The 16687-nt window shown below is 50.7% G+C and overlaps 1 protein-coding gene across 7 annotated transcripts in view; it reads left to right on the forward strand.

The window, feature by feature from the left end:
- Positions 1-15141, forward strand: part of P2RY2 (purinergic receptor P2Y2) — a 28767-nt gene extending 13626 nt beyond the window's left edge. For 4 of the 7 annotated variants that reach the window (XM_053203650.1, XM_027039776.2, XM_027039777.2 and 1 more), the window contains 2 exons: positions 1302-1370; positions 1630-15141. In XM_053203650.1, the coding sequence (XP_053059625.1) occupies positions 1634-2767 (1134 nt within the window). In that variant the 5' untranslated portion in view covers positions 1302-1370; positions 1630-1633 and the 3' untranslated portion in view covers positions 2768-15141. Of the gene's footprint in view, positions 1-1301 lie in introns of all 7 variants that reach the window. The other 3 variants (XM_053203651.1, XM_053203649.1, XM_053203652.1) reach the window with 3 other exon arrangements.
- The last annotated feature ends 1546 nt before the right edge of the window (positions 15142-16687 follow it).

The following is a 16687-nucleotide window of genomic DNA, read 5'->3' on the forward strand; positions in this document are numbered from 1 at the left end:
TAACCTGGTTCCCAGAAACATGTTGTAAAGATGAAATGAAGTAACACTTTAAAGCATCCATGGTAGTGGGGTTTGAAAAAAATAGCAGCTCCCCAGCCCCTTCCCACTGTTAGAAAGTTATTCTTCATGTTTGTCCCAAACCTGCCTACCTGCTACGATTTCCAGCCTGACGCTGGGAACTTTGGCCACATCTTTGCCCTCCAGCCTGGGCTCTCTGTCCCCTGCTCCCCGCTGAGAGAGAGCTCTTACTGGTCACATTGGTGGGGACAAGGAGATGACGAAGATGGACAATCTGTGCTCCAGGTACTTACTCTGTGGGCAGTCAGGCCCCATGGGTACATATGCCCACTAGGAATAAGGCAAGAGACCATCAAGATAGTGGTAGTGTGTGAAGCTGGGTAGGTATGAGGGAAGCTGAATTTCCCCACAAAAGAAGTCCCTCTCTGCTCCCATTCTCACCTCTGGCCCAGACTTCCCTGGCATCTTCAGAAGGGTCACTGTCCCATCTGGTAGCCTCATGGGCCGGGGAGCAGGGCTGCTGTTTACAAGTGCCGAAAGTGCCAGAATATAGGAGTACCTAAAAACTATTTGCTGGGAGGTTAATAAATGACTAAAAGGGGAGACCCTTGGAAATACTCCCTCAAATACCAAAATACCAGGCATGGGGCCAGAAAGCCTCTCAGAGGGCAGAAAGATGAGCTAAGGGAAAGAGCTTTCTAATACTTCCAGCAAGGTAGAGGCTGCCCACCGGCCAGTGAGCGCTGGGTGTGAGGTGGAGCCAGCCAGCCTGATAGCCCCCTTTCTGTGAATCTGAGACGACACTGCCCCCGATCCTCAGATGCTAGAGCTCAGGATCCTCGATCTAGAACTCTGTGCTCCTGAGGTTCCAGAGCAGGGTTGCCAGTCTTAAACAATCACACAAAAACAAAAAACAGGGGCGCCTGGGTGGCTCAGTCGGTTGAGCGACCGACTTCGGCTCAGGTCATGATCTCACGGTCCATGAATTCAAGCCCCGCGTCGGGCTCTGTGCTAACAGCTCAGAGCCTGGAACCTACTTCTGATTCTGTGTCTCCCTCTCTCTCTCTCCCCTCCCCCACTCATGTTCTGTCTTTCTCTGTCTCAGAAATAAACATTAAAAAAAAATTTAAAAAAAAACCCACAAAAAACAAAAAACAAAGCCAGGGGTAACTATTTTAGGCTTTGGGGAATATACGGTCTTTGTTGCAACTATTCAACTCTTTATAAATAAGGTGGGTATGACTGTGTTCCAATCAAGCTTTTTTTTTTTTTTTTTTTTACAGAAACAGACTGGTGGACTGCATCTGGCCCTCAGGATGTAGTGTGCCTGCCCCTGTTGTGAAGTTTTAAAGGTGTGTGGCCACGATACTCCTAGACCTCATGCATCCTCGAAGTTCTGGGGTTCCGAGGTTCTGGGCCCTCTGGGTCCAGGGAGGAAGCCAGGTCAGGTGGCCGCGAAGGCCTTGACTGTGGTGGGGCAGACCTTAACCAAGGGAATCTATGGGTGCTTGGGGTCCCTCATGGCCCCGGTCAGGTGGGTGTGTCAGGCCTCCCCACTGAGCCCTGGTTGTGACCCTCGTGGCTGTTCTCCCCACCACCCCTTCCCTTCAGGGCAATGGCCACAGGCCTGGGCCACTGGAACAGCACCGTCAATGACACCTGGGGTGGGGACGAGCTGGGCTACAAGTGCCGCTTCAATGAGGACTTCAAGTACGTGCTGCTGCCTGTGTCCTACGGTGTGGTGTGTGTGCTCGGGCTGTGTCTCAACGCCGTGGCGCTCTACATCTTCCTGTGCCGCCTCAAGACCTGGAACGCGTCCACCACGTACATGTTCCACCTGGCCGTGTCCGATGCGCTGTACGCAGCCTCCCTGCCGCTGCTGGTCTATTACTACGCCCGCGGGGACCACTGGCCCTTCAGCATAGTGCTCTGCAAGCTGGTGCGCTTCCTCTTCTACACCAACCTTTACTGCAGCATCCTCTTCCTCACGTGCATCAGCGTGCACCGATGCCTGGGGGTCCTGCGCCCGCTGCGCTCGCTGCGCTGGGGCCGGGCCCGCTATGCCCGCCGGGTGGCAGCTGCTGTGTGGGTGCTGGTGCTGGCTTGCCAGTCACCCGTGCTCTACTTCGTCACCACCAGCGCGCGTGGCGGCCGCATTACCTGCCACGACACCTCAGCACCCGAGCTCTTCAGCCAGTTCGTGGCCTACAGTTCTGTCATGCTGGGCCTGCTCTTCGCAGTGCCCTTTGCCATCATCTTGGTCTGTTACGTGCTTATGGCTCGGCGGCTGTTGAAGCCAGCCTACGGGACCTCGGGAGGCCTGCCGCGGGCCAAGCGCAAGTCGGTGCGCACCATTGCCGTGGTGCTGGCTGTCTTCGCCCTCTGCTTCCTGCCTTTCCATGTCACCCGCACCCTCTACTACTCCTTCCGCTCCCTGGACCTCAGCTGCCACACCCTCAATGCCATCAACATGGCTTACAAGATCACCCGGCCGCTGGCCAGTGCCAACAGTTGCCTTGACCCCGTGCTCTACTTCCTGGCTGGGCAGAGGCTTGTGCGCTTTGCCCGAGATGCCAAGCCACCCACAGACCCCACTGCTACTACCCCAGCTCGCCGCAGACGGGGCCTGCACAGGTTGGACAAGACTGACATCAAGAGGACAAAAGATGTGTCGAGCAGCAGTGAGGACTCTAGGCGGACAGAGTCCATGGCAGCTGGTGGTGAGAACACTAAGGACATCCGGCTGTAGGACCTGAACCCCTGGCGCCTGTGCAAGTTAATATTGGGGGTGGGGGGAGTGGGGAGGCTGTGGGGACTAGGATTTCCTCCATTGGGATAGTCTCCCTAGATATGCCCCATTAGTGACTCATGCCTGATGGTCAAGGGAGCCGTGACCTCAATGCTCTGTCATTTGGCAGAATGTTCTCTGCAGTCCAGAGATCTTAACAGTCCCTACAACCCCAGTCACCATTTGTATGTGTGAGTTGGGGAATAAGGCTTCGTGAAAGGCAAGGGTAAGGGGCCAATGCTGCCCCTGGCCTGACTCCCACATAATTAGCTGTCTGTGCCCAGCAAGGTATCTAGGCTGGAACCCAGCCTGATCGAGTCAAATGGAGAAACAGATGCAGAGAAGAAAGTGACTTACCAAGGTCACATAGTCTGGGCCTGAGCTACCTAGGAGGGGTGGAGTTTCAGGGTGATCAGAGGACCCTGGTAAGGAGCCAGAGCTGAGCCAGAGCTTCCCATGGAGCGGTCAAGGGCAGGTCTAGATGCCACAGTGGACACACCTCTGAGGAGCATCCCCATCCCTAGAGGTGACTGTAACATCTGGGAGCTGATGTCATAAACTCATCTGGAGGCTTCCCGGGCCTGGGAGCCAGTTTGAGGCTGCAACTTCTACCGAAGGTGTTGTTGCCTGCCGTGTTGTGCCCTATTGTGTGGTTTGAGGATGAGGATACAGTCTAAGAAGCTCTTACCATCCACACTGGAGTTCTTTCTCCAACCTCTACTCTTCTGCCACCTGCCTTCCCACTAGCTGCCTCAGTGGTAGTCTCACATCAGGGATCCTCTTTCCAGACCTCTTTCCAGGTCATCCCTCACTTTAGAGCCAAGTGGCTTTGGTGCCTGGCTCTGCTGAGTGCAGATAGGAGTCAGATGGAGTCCTGTCCTTGGGATCCCCTAGTTTAGGGATTAATGGCTATGAACAGTCATGTACTGGTAAATGTGAAACCATCTAACTGGCTTTCCAGGGGGTGAGGGGAACCCCTTATCTGTAGCATTGCTAATTGCCATGGTGCAGATACTCTTGCCTTGGCCAATTTCAGACCAGTAATGTGATGTCAGCCTCCTTGCAAAATTCCTGAAAATTTAACAATTGGCTCTTGCAAGCAGGTCCAACATGCTCCATCGCAACACTGGATAATGCTGAGTGATTGGAGGTGTGGACCAGCATGTGAGAGAGGCTTCCTGGGACACACTCCTGAACTGTAGCTTCTGAGAAAAGCAGTTTATTGGAGAAGAACATCCAGGTGCAGGGTACATCCTGGGCAAAGACATGGGGGCAGGAAAGCAGGGTATGCAGGAAGTGGAAGCAGGCTGGGCAGCCGGTGCTCAGTCTCAAGGCAGGACTGAGGCTGGGAGTGGGTCACCAGGCTAACAAGTCAGGGCTCCTTCCTTGCCTTTACCCGAGGTCTCCTTTGCACTGGGGCTAAGTATGGGAGAGATTCCCTTCTCTTCCTGTCCCATCCTCTGCCTCCTGGGAAAATCCTGCTATATGGCATAATGGTGCTTAGACTGGCTCAGGGTGAGGTAGATCTTTCTCACCTGTGACAGATTCTAGGTCCAGCCAGGACCACTGTGGAGGTTTGTGGAGCTGAGCTGGACAGGGACCAGCTCAGCCTTGGGGCAAAGCTAACAAGTCTCATTTTTTTTTAATGTTTTATTTATTTTTGAGACAGCACAAGCAGGGGAAGGGCAGAGAGAGAGGGACAGAGGATCCAAAGTAGGCTCCGTGCTGACAGCAACGAGCCCAATGTGGAGCTCGAACTCACGAACCACCAGATCATGGCCTGAGCCCAAGTCAGACACTCAACCGACTGAGCCACCCAGGAGCCCCTGACAGGTCTCATTCTTAATCTCAAACATAAAGACCTACTCCCTCTCCCTCGGGGAGACCCCCTTTCCTATAGGCCCACTCTGCCTGAGAGAAGATTCTTCCCTTCACTCCACGTCTTCCTGTCTCCTGTGACCTCTTCACCCTTTCCACTCTGTCAGAACGAGGCACTCCCAGGAGTTGCTCTATTTAGAATCTAGTTCCACACAGCTCCTTCATGCAACAGGGACCCATCACAAGTCATGACCCAACCAATTACTCTGCATTGTGCAACGTGGGTGTCCTGTTCAAAGTAATGTGAAATGCTCACCTCCCACATTCTAGGTTCTATATTTCTGTTCATATAACCAGAGTCCCTATGAGCTTTTTTGTGACTACTTCTTATAGACTGACCTTGAGTCAACCTTTCCTGCAGTCCCAAGCCTATCTCCTTCCTACCAGCTGCTGCTGAGGCTGAACCCCATTCTAGTTTATAGGAAGCCCCTACCCAGGTAAGATTACACCCAAAGGTGTAAATGCTGGGCTCTGATTCCCTCAGCGCTGCTTAGACCAGAGGCAGGAGGTTATACATCACGATTTGGGGGCTCCCGAGTGTGCATCTCTGGTTGGGGGTAGGGCAGTGGCCACCACAGGCCCAAGTTCCCTTAGTCCCCATTCCTTTTGTGTCCTGCCTACCTACCCTACCAGCAGCTTCCCTGGAGACCCTGAGAACCCAGGGCCCTGCAGCACATGGAACCAACACTACGGCATAGCACCAGGAAGCCTTCCTTGAATCAGCTGCCCGTGCATTTCCAAGGACATAGGACCTAGGGGAAAGGAGGGCCATATTCACCTTCTAATCCAGTGGCAGACACTGGTGGGGTGGGGAATGGAGACCCTAAGGGAACCGGGGACAGGCCAGGGTCTTGCCCCTGGACCCCAGTCAGATTGCCTGACCCCTCAACGTGGATGTCTGGCCCTGCTGCTAGGCCTTCACCTAGTGGGTGAGGTTCCTGGCCCTCCCGCCTTGTGCTATTTTCAGCCCACGTAAGAACAGGATTTTCCACTCCCAGCCCCAGACCATTGTCCAGTAGTGACGTGGGGGGACCTGCCCACTCTCAAAATATCTCCTCTTACTCTCTGGGCCTCCCTGCCACCTCCCAACCACCCCACCTCCTCACCCTGACATCACTTCCTGGGGCTGTTGACTCTTGAAGGCCACTGTGAAAGGGCACAGCCACCTGACAGGGACCCCAGGGATTATCCAGCCCAGCTGTAGAGTTGAGAGGGGCGGGGCCTTGCCCAAGGTCACTCAGCAGGTCAGCGTGGCGCCTGGATGTGTGCCAGGGGCTCAGGCTGTCCCTGCTGGTCTGTTCCCTTTAGTACAGGTCGGTGCCTTTGTGGGATTCCTGCCATCACCCACAGTCCCCCAGCCCTTCCCACCCTGGTGGACGGAACTGGTGGATGGAGCTATGGCACTGAGGCCAGGGACATAGGACAGGAGTGGGGGGCAATAGCAATAGGTGGGGGGAAGAGCAAAGGCCTGCTGTCCTGCCTGCAGCAACTATTCTCAATGAGCTCAGTGCATCTAGGGCAGAGGCCCTGGCACACAGCGGGTCTCTGCCCTGGGTGGCTGGTGTCTCAGGGCCCAGGAGAAGTTAGGCCACCAGAGCTACCCCTCTGCCACCACTCTTGTCACGGCAGGTTTGGGCTGCTCTGTTCTAGCACATGAGGATGGGAACTCCTGTACTAACCCATGTCCCAGGCACTGTGCCAGACCCTTTCATATCTATTATTTATTCCTTGCCACAACTGTGTGAAATAGACACTATTTATCCCCATTTAGCAGATAAGGGGACAGGCTCCAAGAAGGGAGGACTTGCTGTGGGTTATATAGGCAGCAAGTGAATGAGTCAAGATTGAGTCCAGGTCCCTCAGATGCCCAGATTCGTTCCTTTTCCAGTATCCCATACCACTTGTAACCCCTGTAGAGTGGGAGGGTCTGTAAGTAACCATGTGATTCAAGGGAGAGAGACAATATAGCAAGGAAGGGGTTAAGAGCACAGATTCGATGCCCATGCCACCTCTGTTTGAGTGTTGTTTCCTCTTCCTCCAACTGTGGCACTTTGCTCAAAGTACTTAATCTTGCAGGGCCTCGGTTTTCTCATTTCCAAAAAGACATACTACCTGCCACGTGGGGCACTGGGTCAATATACATGAACACTTAGAACAGTACCTGGCATACGGTGAGCATTTACATGCCAGGCACTGTGCCAAGGTGATACAGAGGCAAACCGGCCAGACCCTGCCCTCATGGAGTTGACATAATTTAATATATAACCATACCAGGATAAATTATTTGAAGGAAAGGAATGTCCAGCCAGTGAGCAACAGTGGGCCTCCTATGGCCAAGGCTTCACCAGGATGTGGGAAGAGAAAAGCAGGTCTATCCTGGGATAAGGTGTGGGACCCCCCTCTGGTTGGCCTTCAGGCCCACGGGCCTGTGTGTGTTTACAGAACCTTATCCCTCTGCCAGGCTGGGAGAGGGCAGCAGGGAAAAGGGGGAGGGGGGGGGACGGGGCAGGATGCCCTTGCTGTAAAGCTTCTAGAGCCAGCTTCTATGGACTAGAGAGCTCCAGCTCACCCATGGCACCAGGCTTAGCCGTTTCTGCCTAACTGGTGGTGACTGTCATGGGGTGCTGCAGCTTCTTGGTTCAACCAAGAGCCTGGAGACCCAAGGTGGCAGGACTGACTGGGAGCTAGGCCAGAACAGGCAATGAATAGGCAACTTTTGTTGTGTGACCGGAGGCCACCTGCCTGCCCTCTCTGGGTCACTCTCTGAAGCCCTTACCTCCCATGTTCCAGTTCTCTCTGTCTCAGGGCATTAGCTACCTAGATCTTCAGCAAAGGCACAACGAACAGCTGCTCCCCCAGGCACTCCCCCAAGGCCCCTGGGCTCTCTGTTCTGAGGACTAGAGTTGGGGCAGCAAGACTCCCCTGGCATCAAGTGACTAGAGAGGTACAGCGCCTCCCTTGGCACCCTGCAGTGGCTTGGAGTGGAGCTGGTCCAGTGTCTGATGTCCCTGCCTCCTGTGAGGTGGACGGTGGAGTCTGACCAGGAGTAACTAAGCAGTAGGCTGAGAGATGTGTTTGCCTTTCCAAGGGGTGTGTGCTGGTGGGATGTGGAGAGGGGGGGAAACGAGCCCCAGAAGCCAACTTCTTCTCCTCTGCCCTATGTGCCATGTGACTTGGTATACATCCCTTCTCCTCTCTGGGCCTCAGTTTCCCCATCTGCCGTGGGGCTTGGCTCCACCCAGCCACTCTTCCTCCAGTACAGGCTTCCTGAGCTTGCCTCTGTCTTGGCTCCAGCTCAGCCAGGTGTCCAGACTCAGTCCTGTCCCAGCCAGGAACAATGGGCCAGGCTGGGCCAGTCACTCATGGGCCCCAAACTCAGTCCCCAAGGGCTTACCCTGGACTATTTTCAGACCTTGGAGATGGAATCAGAAAAGGATTTTCCACTCTCAGCACAATGGCTGCCCCGGACCATTGTCTAGCAGTGACCAGGGGATCCGTCTGCCCAAAAATACCTTCCCTGCTCCTACCTTCTGGGCCTCTGCCTCCTGTTCCTCACCTCCCTGCATTGACATGGCTTCCTGGGGCTGTTAACTCCTGAAGGCTGTTGTGAAACAGCATGTTGAGTCCCCTGGAAGACATGACCAGTTGGAATCAGTTTTCCCTCCCGGCAGGGACCCCAGGGATTATTTATTAGCAGATAAGAGATGAGAGACCGAGAGAGAGAGCTATGCCTTCCACTAGGTCACACAGCAGTCAGCATGGAGAGTAGATGTGAGTCCAAGGCTTTCTGTCTGCTTCTGCTGCCTCTGCTGCCCTCATTAGCACTGGTCTGCCCCATCTGAGAGCTCACCTTGGAAGGTCACAGGTGGACATGCTGCAAAGAGGCATGGGTGACATGGGTGAGAGGGGGTGCACCTTGGAGCTCCCTATTCAGTCCTATTTTTACCAAATGTGGCTTTAGCTTGCCCTGAACTCAGGTTACCAAGTTGCAGCTCTGGGGAAAGAAGATTGGGGGACACAGGGAAGCTGAGGCCGGAGGAGGGTTCTGGCACAGCTTGGCCTTCACCAGCTCTGTGACCACAAATTCAATTTCTTCATGTGTAAAATGGAACTGATAATATTTCTTTTTCCAGAGTACTGAATAGTGAGGCACAAACACACAACTATTTTATTTTCTTCCTATCAGTACTGCCTACTCAATGATGTCTAATTTCCCTTTCCCATCCATAAACTGCATTTTTGGCAAACTCCAAAACTTTGAGTCACTTTTGAGTAACAAAGTTCATTCCAGCTTAAGGTTCTAATCCCTACTTAAATTAATGCTCATTCCTCTTCTTCCCCAGTGCTGGGAGGACCCTCCTCACCCCTCCTTTGGGTCCCTCTCTCCTCCAGGTGTTGGGCAAGGTAGGGAGGAAAGGCACCAGTATATCCTCCCCAGGACTGCCACAGTTCTTTCTTGCCATCCTGGCTTCTCTGGCCATCAGTGCCCCTGTGCATGGAGCCCTCCAAACACCAGCCCACACACCTTTGTAAAAGAGTCTCTTCATTCGCCCACTCTGAGTGTGCCCCATCTTTCCTGCCGAGACTGTAACTCATACCCTAGTTTCCTTGAGTGACTTTCCTAAGGCACCCCTCACCTGGCTTGGTTGAGAACTCACAACAGCAGAAATGTTTTCAAGTTCACGGAGCCCAGTGTTCAGCTTATAGAATCAGCATGGAGGGGGGTGGGTAGAGGGTTGGGTTAATAAACTCTGAGAAGGTGTCTGACCCCAATTGTTTTCAGGTTTCTTTCGAAAGTCAGGCATTTTACCCCTCTGTATCCTTAGATTTATGTCCTAGAGCCAAATTCCAAATCAGCAGCCACATGAAAAGTCCCACCTCATTGTGGGATTAACTGTTAGACCAGCCTTTGTGACCAAAGCAATTGCAAAATGTGGGGGAGGAAAGTCAAAGCCTATTGCATGGGTCACCACACAGCCTGTGCTAATGTGTATGTGTGTGTGTTTATGCCTGTGTTGAGTTGTCGCATCTGTGTTTGAGGTAGGGCTGAGGTGGGAAGGGCAGTACCCATAGACACCAAGAAGATACCTGGAGACAGAAGGGCTTTGGTGGCCACTCCGGAGGAAGCAGAGGGAGGAGGAGGGGCTACCAGGAGGTCAAACTAATGGACGTATACAGGCTTGGGGATGGCCCAAAGAGATGGGGAGTGGGGAGAGGATCCAGCTGCTAGCTCTCTGAACCCCTTCACTTCCCTCATTCCCCATTCTTTCTTTCCTCAGCTCCCCTCCCTCCATACTCCCCATTTTCCTCCTCCTCTTGCTCCCTGTTCCCAGAATTCCTGCTAACAGAGAGAAGCAAATGGGGCAGGACAGAGCAACAGACTCATTCCTTCATTCTTGAGCACTGGCTCACCTCCCTTCCCCGCCGCTGTGCTTAGGATTCTGTAGGTCCCCAGTTTGTGGATGCTGCTCTGCTGCCCCCTGGTGGCCAGAGCTGGCTGCAGAGGCAGGAATGGGGGCTGAGGTCGGGACCTTCACCTGTGGAGGAGAAGAAAATGATCCTGCTGGCAGCCAGGATGTTGGAGAGTGCAAGGTGGGGGGTAGGACTGAGAATTTAAACAGGGAACACAGTTTACAAAACACCCTGACTTGCAAAACAGGTAATAGTGCTTGTTCAATCCATGATGTTTATCTCATCCTATCTAAGCTCACACTTATAAACACCTATGGACTGAGACTCACAAGTTCCAAGAGAAAACCACAGACAAATTGATCTAATAGTAACACTCCTTGAGGACTCCTGTATTCTCAGCACAGGATTGCTGACTGTTCCAGTAACTCCCTGCTCTGCAAATTCAATCTCTGCCACAGAACTATCCTTTGAAGTCCAGCCCCCCACAATCCCATGAGCACTCTTCTTTAACTGCCCCCTTTGGAGACACCCCAGGGATCCTCCAGTGTGAAGCCTTTGCTGCAGCAAATAATAAGCCCATCCTTGTTGGCTACAGGTGTGTTTCTGGTGGCACAGGCTGACCAGCACTGACCAGAGGTTCCTGGGTGAAAGAGTGAGAGCAGGTGACATTTCAGCTCTCCATTCCAGCCTATCCACTCCCATAGGCTCTCAGAGACTGTCCCATCTACAGCCCTACAGCCCCTAGCTGACCCATCATGGTGCACCCTGGCACCAGGACAAAGTGCTGGACCGTGGGTGTTTTATTCCCTCTGAGGAAGCTCACTGTGTCCAGCTGTTGGCTTTTGTAAAGGCAAGACTGAGGGGCAGACACAGCTGCTCCTTCTTCAGGGATGCTGACTTGGCCCGCTCTGGTTCTACCAGGAGGTGTGGGGGGGGGGGGGGGCACCTGAGGGTAGTGCCATGATGTCCTCTGGCCTTGAGTGTCCCTTTGACCTCCTGCTTACCTTCAAGGCCCCAGGTGGGGTTCCCCACCTTCACTGGCTGTCAGGAAGACCCCCAAGCTCTGGGTCTGAGGATACAACTGAGTGTTTGGGAGAGGGGCTAGAGGCTCTCTTAAGGGGCATGCAGATCTGGGGCTGGACTCCAGGCCCTGAGGACCAGCCGCTCCTTCCAGTCTGGGAGGTCTTGTGAAGGGAAGCCAGAATCTTCTCCCCTCTCTAAGGGTGGAACTCTGAAAAGATCTGCATCTGCCCCTCCAAGAGTCCCCTCTGCACCTTCCTAACACCCTGACATCATTTGCACTCTCTCTCCCACCTCCAGGGACAGGGAGTTCACTCTTTCCTAGGCATCCCCTTCCCCTTTGGGAGAGTCCTCCTCACAGGAGCCCTGTCTCCCAGCTTGGCCTAAGGGGCACACAGCATATTTGCCCTCCACCCAGGGCAGCCATTGGAAGGGTATGACCAAGACTCTGAGTTGGCCCTTCTCCAAGCTGGTGCCCCCAGCCCCCTGCCCTGCCCCATTCCAATGCCTCCACTCCACCAGAGACTCTGAACTCTGGATGCCCCTAGAAATCCTTGCCTCCGCGCATGGTAGCCTCTAAGACTAGACTCCATCCCCCTGGGAGGTATAACCCAGCTCAGCTGGTCCTCTGGGAGCTTTCATCCTAGTAGGAAAAGACAGAGGTCTTTGTCTATTTTGGTCACTAATTTATCTCCCATGCTGAGAATAGTGCCTGGCACATAGTAGGTACACAACATTTACCTGAAATAATGAATAAAATAAATGAATGACTGAGGTCCACAGTGAGGTATAAGTGAGATAAATTGTGTAGACTGTTTTGCAAAATATCTAGTACTAGTGGGTACTCATTACAGGTAATTCCTTTTCTTTGCAAAACAAGTCAAATTAATTATTTCATGTAAGTTTCACAATGGCTCTTTGAGGCAAGAACATTATTATTGATTCATCCATTTATCCAACAAATATTTACCAAGAGCCTACTATATTCCAGGTACTGTTGTTGTACGTACTTGGAAATCATCAGTGAATAAAAAGCAAAGACCCTTCCCTTGTTTTACATCTAGGGGGTGATGAGAGACAAAAAGTAACAGACATAATGAAATGTAAATTCCATGGTGTGTTAGAAGGTGATGGGTGCTGTGGGGAAAACAGCAGAGCAGGAAGAGGGATTGAGAGGTCAGGCTGGTAGAGGGGGAAGGGGTGGGAGGGGTGTGATTTTAAATAGAGTGGTCAGGTGAAGACTCAAGAGGGGCCCAAGAGAGGGCATTTGAGCAAGCTTGAAGGAGGGGTGGGAGTTAGCTAAGGGACTCTCTGGGGGAAGAGGTTTCCACATAGAGGGGACCGTAAACACATGGTCCCACTGCCCGTGTAAGGAGTCCGTGGCTGGGGTGGAGGCAGGAGGAGTTGGAGCCAGAGATGGGGGAATCTGGTAGGACATGGAATGAGGTGGGAAGCCACAACAGAGACACAATCTGACATATTTTAGAGGGATCTGGCTGCTGTGTTGTGAATAAACCGTAGTGGGGGCAAGGATAGGACCGCAAGAACAGGAAGGAGCTAATTCAGGAAGCCAGGAGAGAGAGCATAGGGATTGGGATCAGGTGGTAGCAATGGAGGTGGCGAGAAATGGACCAATGCCAGGTGTATTTTGAAGGAAGAGCCAATAGGATTCCTGATAGTTTTTTCCTGCCAGGTTTGACAGGCAGTGAAACTGCAATCCAGAGGAGGTCTAGCCAGGTGGCACATACCCACAGGTCACTGAGTAGAGCAGAGGATGGGGGTAGAGGTGGCAGGAAGGTCCCTGAGGCTAGGGCGGTGTCTGGGGGAGGAGAGGGCAGGATGGGAAGGATTCTGTTGCAGCAAGTCACAAACCAGCCCCAGGCAGCTGGGCGTTAATTTGATCAATGGCTTTTTCCTCTTCCCCTCAATTCCCCTATGATGACCTTTTAATTGGGTCCATTTGTTCCAAGACCACGAACTGAGCAGATGCCAGAGTATTTGCCTATTATTAAATAGATTAGGAAATGGCCCTAGGCTTTCGGCTGCCAGAGAAGCCAGAAGCAACTGCGTGGCTTCTCTGAGGAGTAACCACAGGCCCTCCTTTCACTGCAGAGCCCAGGCCAGGCATCTTGTCTTGATCCGTGCTGCCCCTCTGCTGTATCCTCGCCCCTACATGGCTCACCTGCTAACTGTCTGCTCCTCCTTCAAGGCTCACTTCAAAATCCCCTCCTCAGGAAGCCTTGCTGATCACCATCCCTGCCCTCGGCCTCCTCTCCCTGGGCAGAAAACTCTCACACGTGTGGTGAAGGATCCCTCAATGGAGGGCCTGCCTCTAACATAAGACATGGTCCAAGCTGGGGTTTTTAGGGAAGAGGGATTTAAAGAGCATTTAAATCACAACCTCACTTAAGTAAAAAAAAAAAAAACACCACTTTTCAATTTCCCCCTAGTTCCTCCCCACAGAGAAGCTGGAGTCAGAAGGGGTGGGATGCAGGGAGGGGAGGAGAGAAGTAAGTGTGAAATTCATATCTTGTGTGGAAAGGAACCCTCTTGCACTGTTGGTGTGAATGCACCCTGGTACAACCATTCTGGGAAACAGTAGGGAGGCTCCTCAAAAAGTTAAAAATAGAACTACCCTGTAATCCAGCAATCACACTGCTAGGTATTTACCTAAAGAATACAAAAACACTAATTCAGGGGCACCTGGGTGGCTCCGTCAGTTAAGCGTTCAACTTCGGCTCAGGTCATGATCTCGAGATTTGTGAGTTTGAGCCCCGCGTGGGGCTCTGTGCTGACAGCTCAGAGCCTGGAGCCTGCTTTGGATTCTGTGTCTCCCCCTGTCTCTTCCCTTCCCATGCTCATGCTCTGTCTCTCAATAATAATAAACAAACATTAAAAAATTAAAAAAAACACTAATTCAAAGGGATACGTGCACCCTGATGTTTATAGCAGCATTATCTACAGTAACCAAACTATGGAAACAGCCCAAGTGTCCAGCAATTGGTGAATGGATAAGAAAGATGTGGAATATTACTCAGCCATAAAAAAGAATGAAATCTTGCCTTTTGCAATGACATGGATGGAGCTAAGGAGTATTATGCTAAGTGAAATAAGTCAAAGAAAGACAAATAGCATATGATTTCACTCGTACGTGGAATTTAAGAAACAAAACAAATAAACAGAGGGGAAAAAAGAGAGAGAGCAAGAAACCAAGGTACAGACTCTTAACTATAGAAAACAAACTGATGGTCACCAGAGGGGAGGTTGGGGAGGGGGTAAAATAGGCGATGGGGATTAAGGAGGGCACTTGCTGAGATGAGCACCAGGTGTGTATGGAAGTGTTGAATCACTAAATTCTACACCTGAAACTAATATTGCACTGGATGTTAACTAACTGGAATTTATATAAAAACTTCAAAAGAATAAAGTCACAATTCACCATGAAAAATTTATACTATGGAAATGTAAACTCGACAGGAGAGAAAGAAAACCGTTTCCTGGCAGAAACAAATTCAAACTGTTTAAAAAAACACTGGTTACTTCCATTTGAGACATTATTGATTTGCTCTGTGAAAGATGGGGATTTAGTTTTCTTCCCTCATCCTCCTGTTGAAATTTTCTGGATAAAACAATATTCAGTGCTTCCATTTTTACGGCCTTGAAAGTATTGTTTGTAGTAACACAGCATTCTATGATTACATTTTCTTTCCTGCATAACTTTTTGTTTTTCCTAGAATTAATCACTGTCTCACTGTACACCCTTCAGAGGGGCATCTGCTAAAGACAAAGAAAATTAAAAAGAAATCTTAAACAGTATTTGTAGTTACACCACAAGTGGCTATTGAGCACTTGAAATATGATTTGTCTGAATTGCATTGAGGCATAAAATACACACTGGATTGCAAAGACTTGAGTACAAAAAAAGAAGGTTGTAAAATATCTCATCAATTTTTTATATTGGTTACATATTGAAATGGTAATATTTTGGATGTAACAAGTTAAATAAAATGTATTACAAAAATTAATTTCATTAATTTCTGATTACTTTTCTAATGTGGTTCCTTGAATATTTTGTTACTTTTTTAAGTTTTATTTATTTTGAGATAGAGTGGGGGAGAGGCAGCGAGAGATGGAGAGAGAGAGACTCCCAACCAGGCTTCGTACTGTCAGTGCAGAGTCTGATGCGGGCCTCAAACTCATGAACCATGAAATCATAACCTGAGCCATAGTTGGACACTTAACTGAGTCACCCAGGTGCCCCTCCTTGAATATTTTAAATTATACCTGTAGCTTGCATTGTATTTCTTTTTTTTTTTAATGTTTTTATTTATTTTTGAGACAGACAGAGAGAGACAGAGCATGAGCAGAGGGAGAGGGAGACACAGAATCCGAAGCAGGCTCCGGGCTCTGAGCTGTCAGCACAGAGCCTGACACGGGGCTCGAACTCACAGACTGTGAGATCATGACCTGAGCTGAAGTCAGACGCTTAACCGACGGAGCCACCCAGGTGCCCCACATTATATTTCTATAGAACTGTTCTAGGCAGTGATTGTCAAAGACTGCTGGTAAATACGACAGTCTCCTGAGACCTGGATGCACTGACCAATATAACATCACAAAAAGAGAACTAGGCGTGATGTCTTGCTGATGTGGTACAAAAGGAAGTATGTACCGCCACCTATGAATTCTTACCAAAAAATCAAGCCTGAGTGTGATCAAGCCTCTGGATTTAACTACCACTTTTCAGGAAATAGAGTACGTAGGAACATGTTAAATGACAGCACGGACAGTTAGCTAGATTCAGAATCTGAGAACTTATACAGGATAAATGACCTGGTTTCTTCATAAATAAATGGGGGGAAAATGGCAGAGGAGTGGACATAGGAAGAGAAGTCAAAGCCAAGGTCCCATCTCTCTTCATTGCTATAAAAGTATAAGGCCCCAACTCCTGAAACATTCAGAAGCCATTTATCCTGAAGGCAAACCGGGGGGGAGGGAATCGGAAACAGAGAAAAGGCTGGACAACTTTTGGGTTTTCTCCACTGTTATAAGAGAATTGTGTGCCCCCCTCAAATTTGTATGTTGAAGTCCCAACACCCAGTGCCTCGGAATGTAATGTTATTTGGACAAAGGGTCTTTAAAGAGGTAATGGAGTTAAAATGAGGTCACTGGGGTGGGCCCTAATCCAGTGTGATGGGTGTTCTTGAACAAAGAGGAAATTTGGACACAGACACATACAGAGGTAAAGCGACATGAAGACACAGGGAGAAGACAGCCATCTACAAGCCAGGGAAAGCCAAGGTCCATCTCTCATGGCCCTCATAAAGAACCAATCCTGCCATCACCGTGATTTTTGATTTCTAGACTCCAAAACTGTGAGAAAATAAATTTCCGTTGTTCAACCCCCAGTCTGCAGTGTTTGTTATGACAGTCCTATCACCCTAATTCATCCACCTGTCAGTGGGGTGGGAACTCAAGACAATCATCCCATCTGTTATAGGGGGAAAGGGAGCTGCGTTTTCTTTGCCTGTGTCTCCCCAGATGGGAATGCCTGGTGGAAGTTACTTCTCA

This window comes from Acinonyx jubatus, chromosome D1 (genome assembly GCF_027475565.1).
Source record: "Acinonyx jubatus isolate Ajub_Pintada_27869175 chromosome D1, VMU_Ajub_asm_v1.0, whole genome shotgun sequence".
Taxonomy (NCBI): domain Eukaryota; kingdom Metazoa; phylum Chordata; class Mammalia; order Carnivora; family Felidae; genus Acinonyx; species Acinonyx jubatus.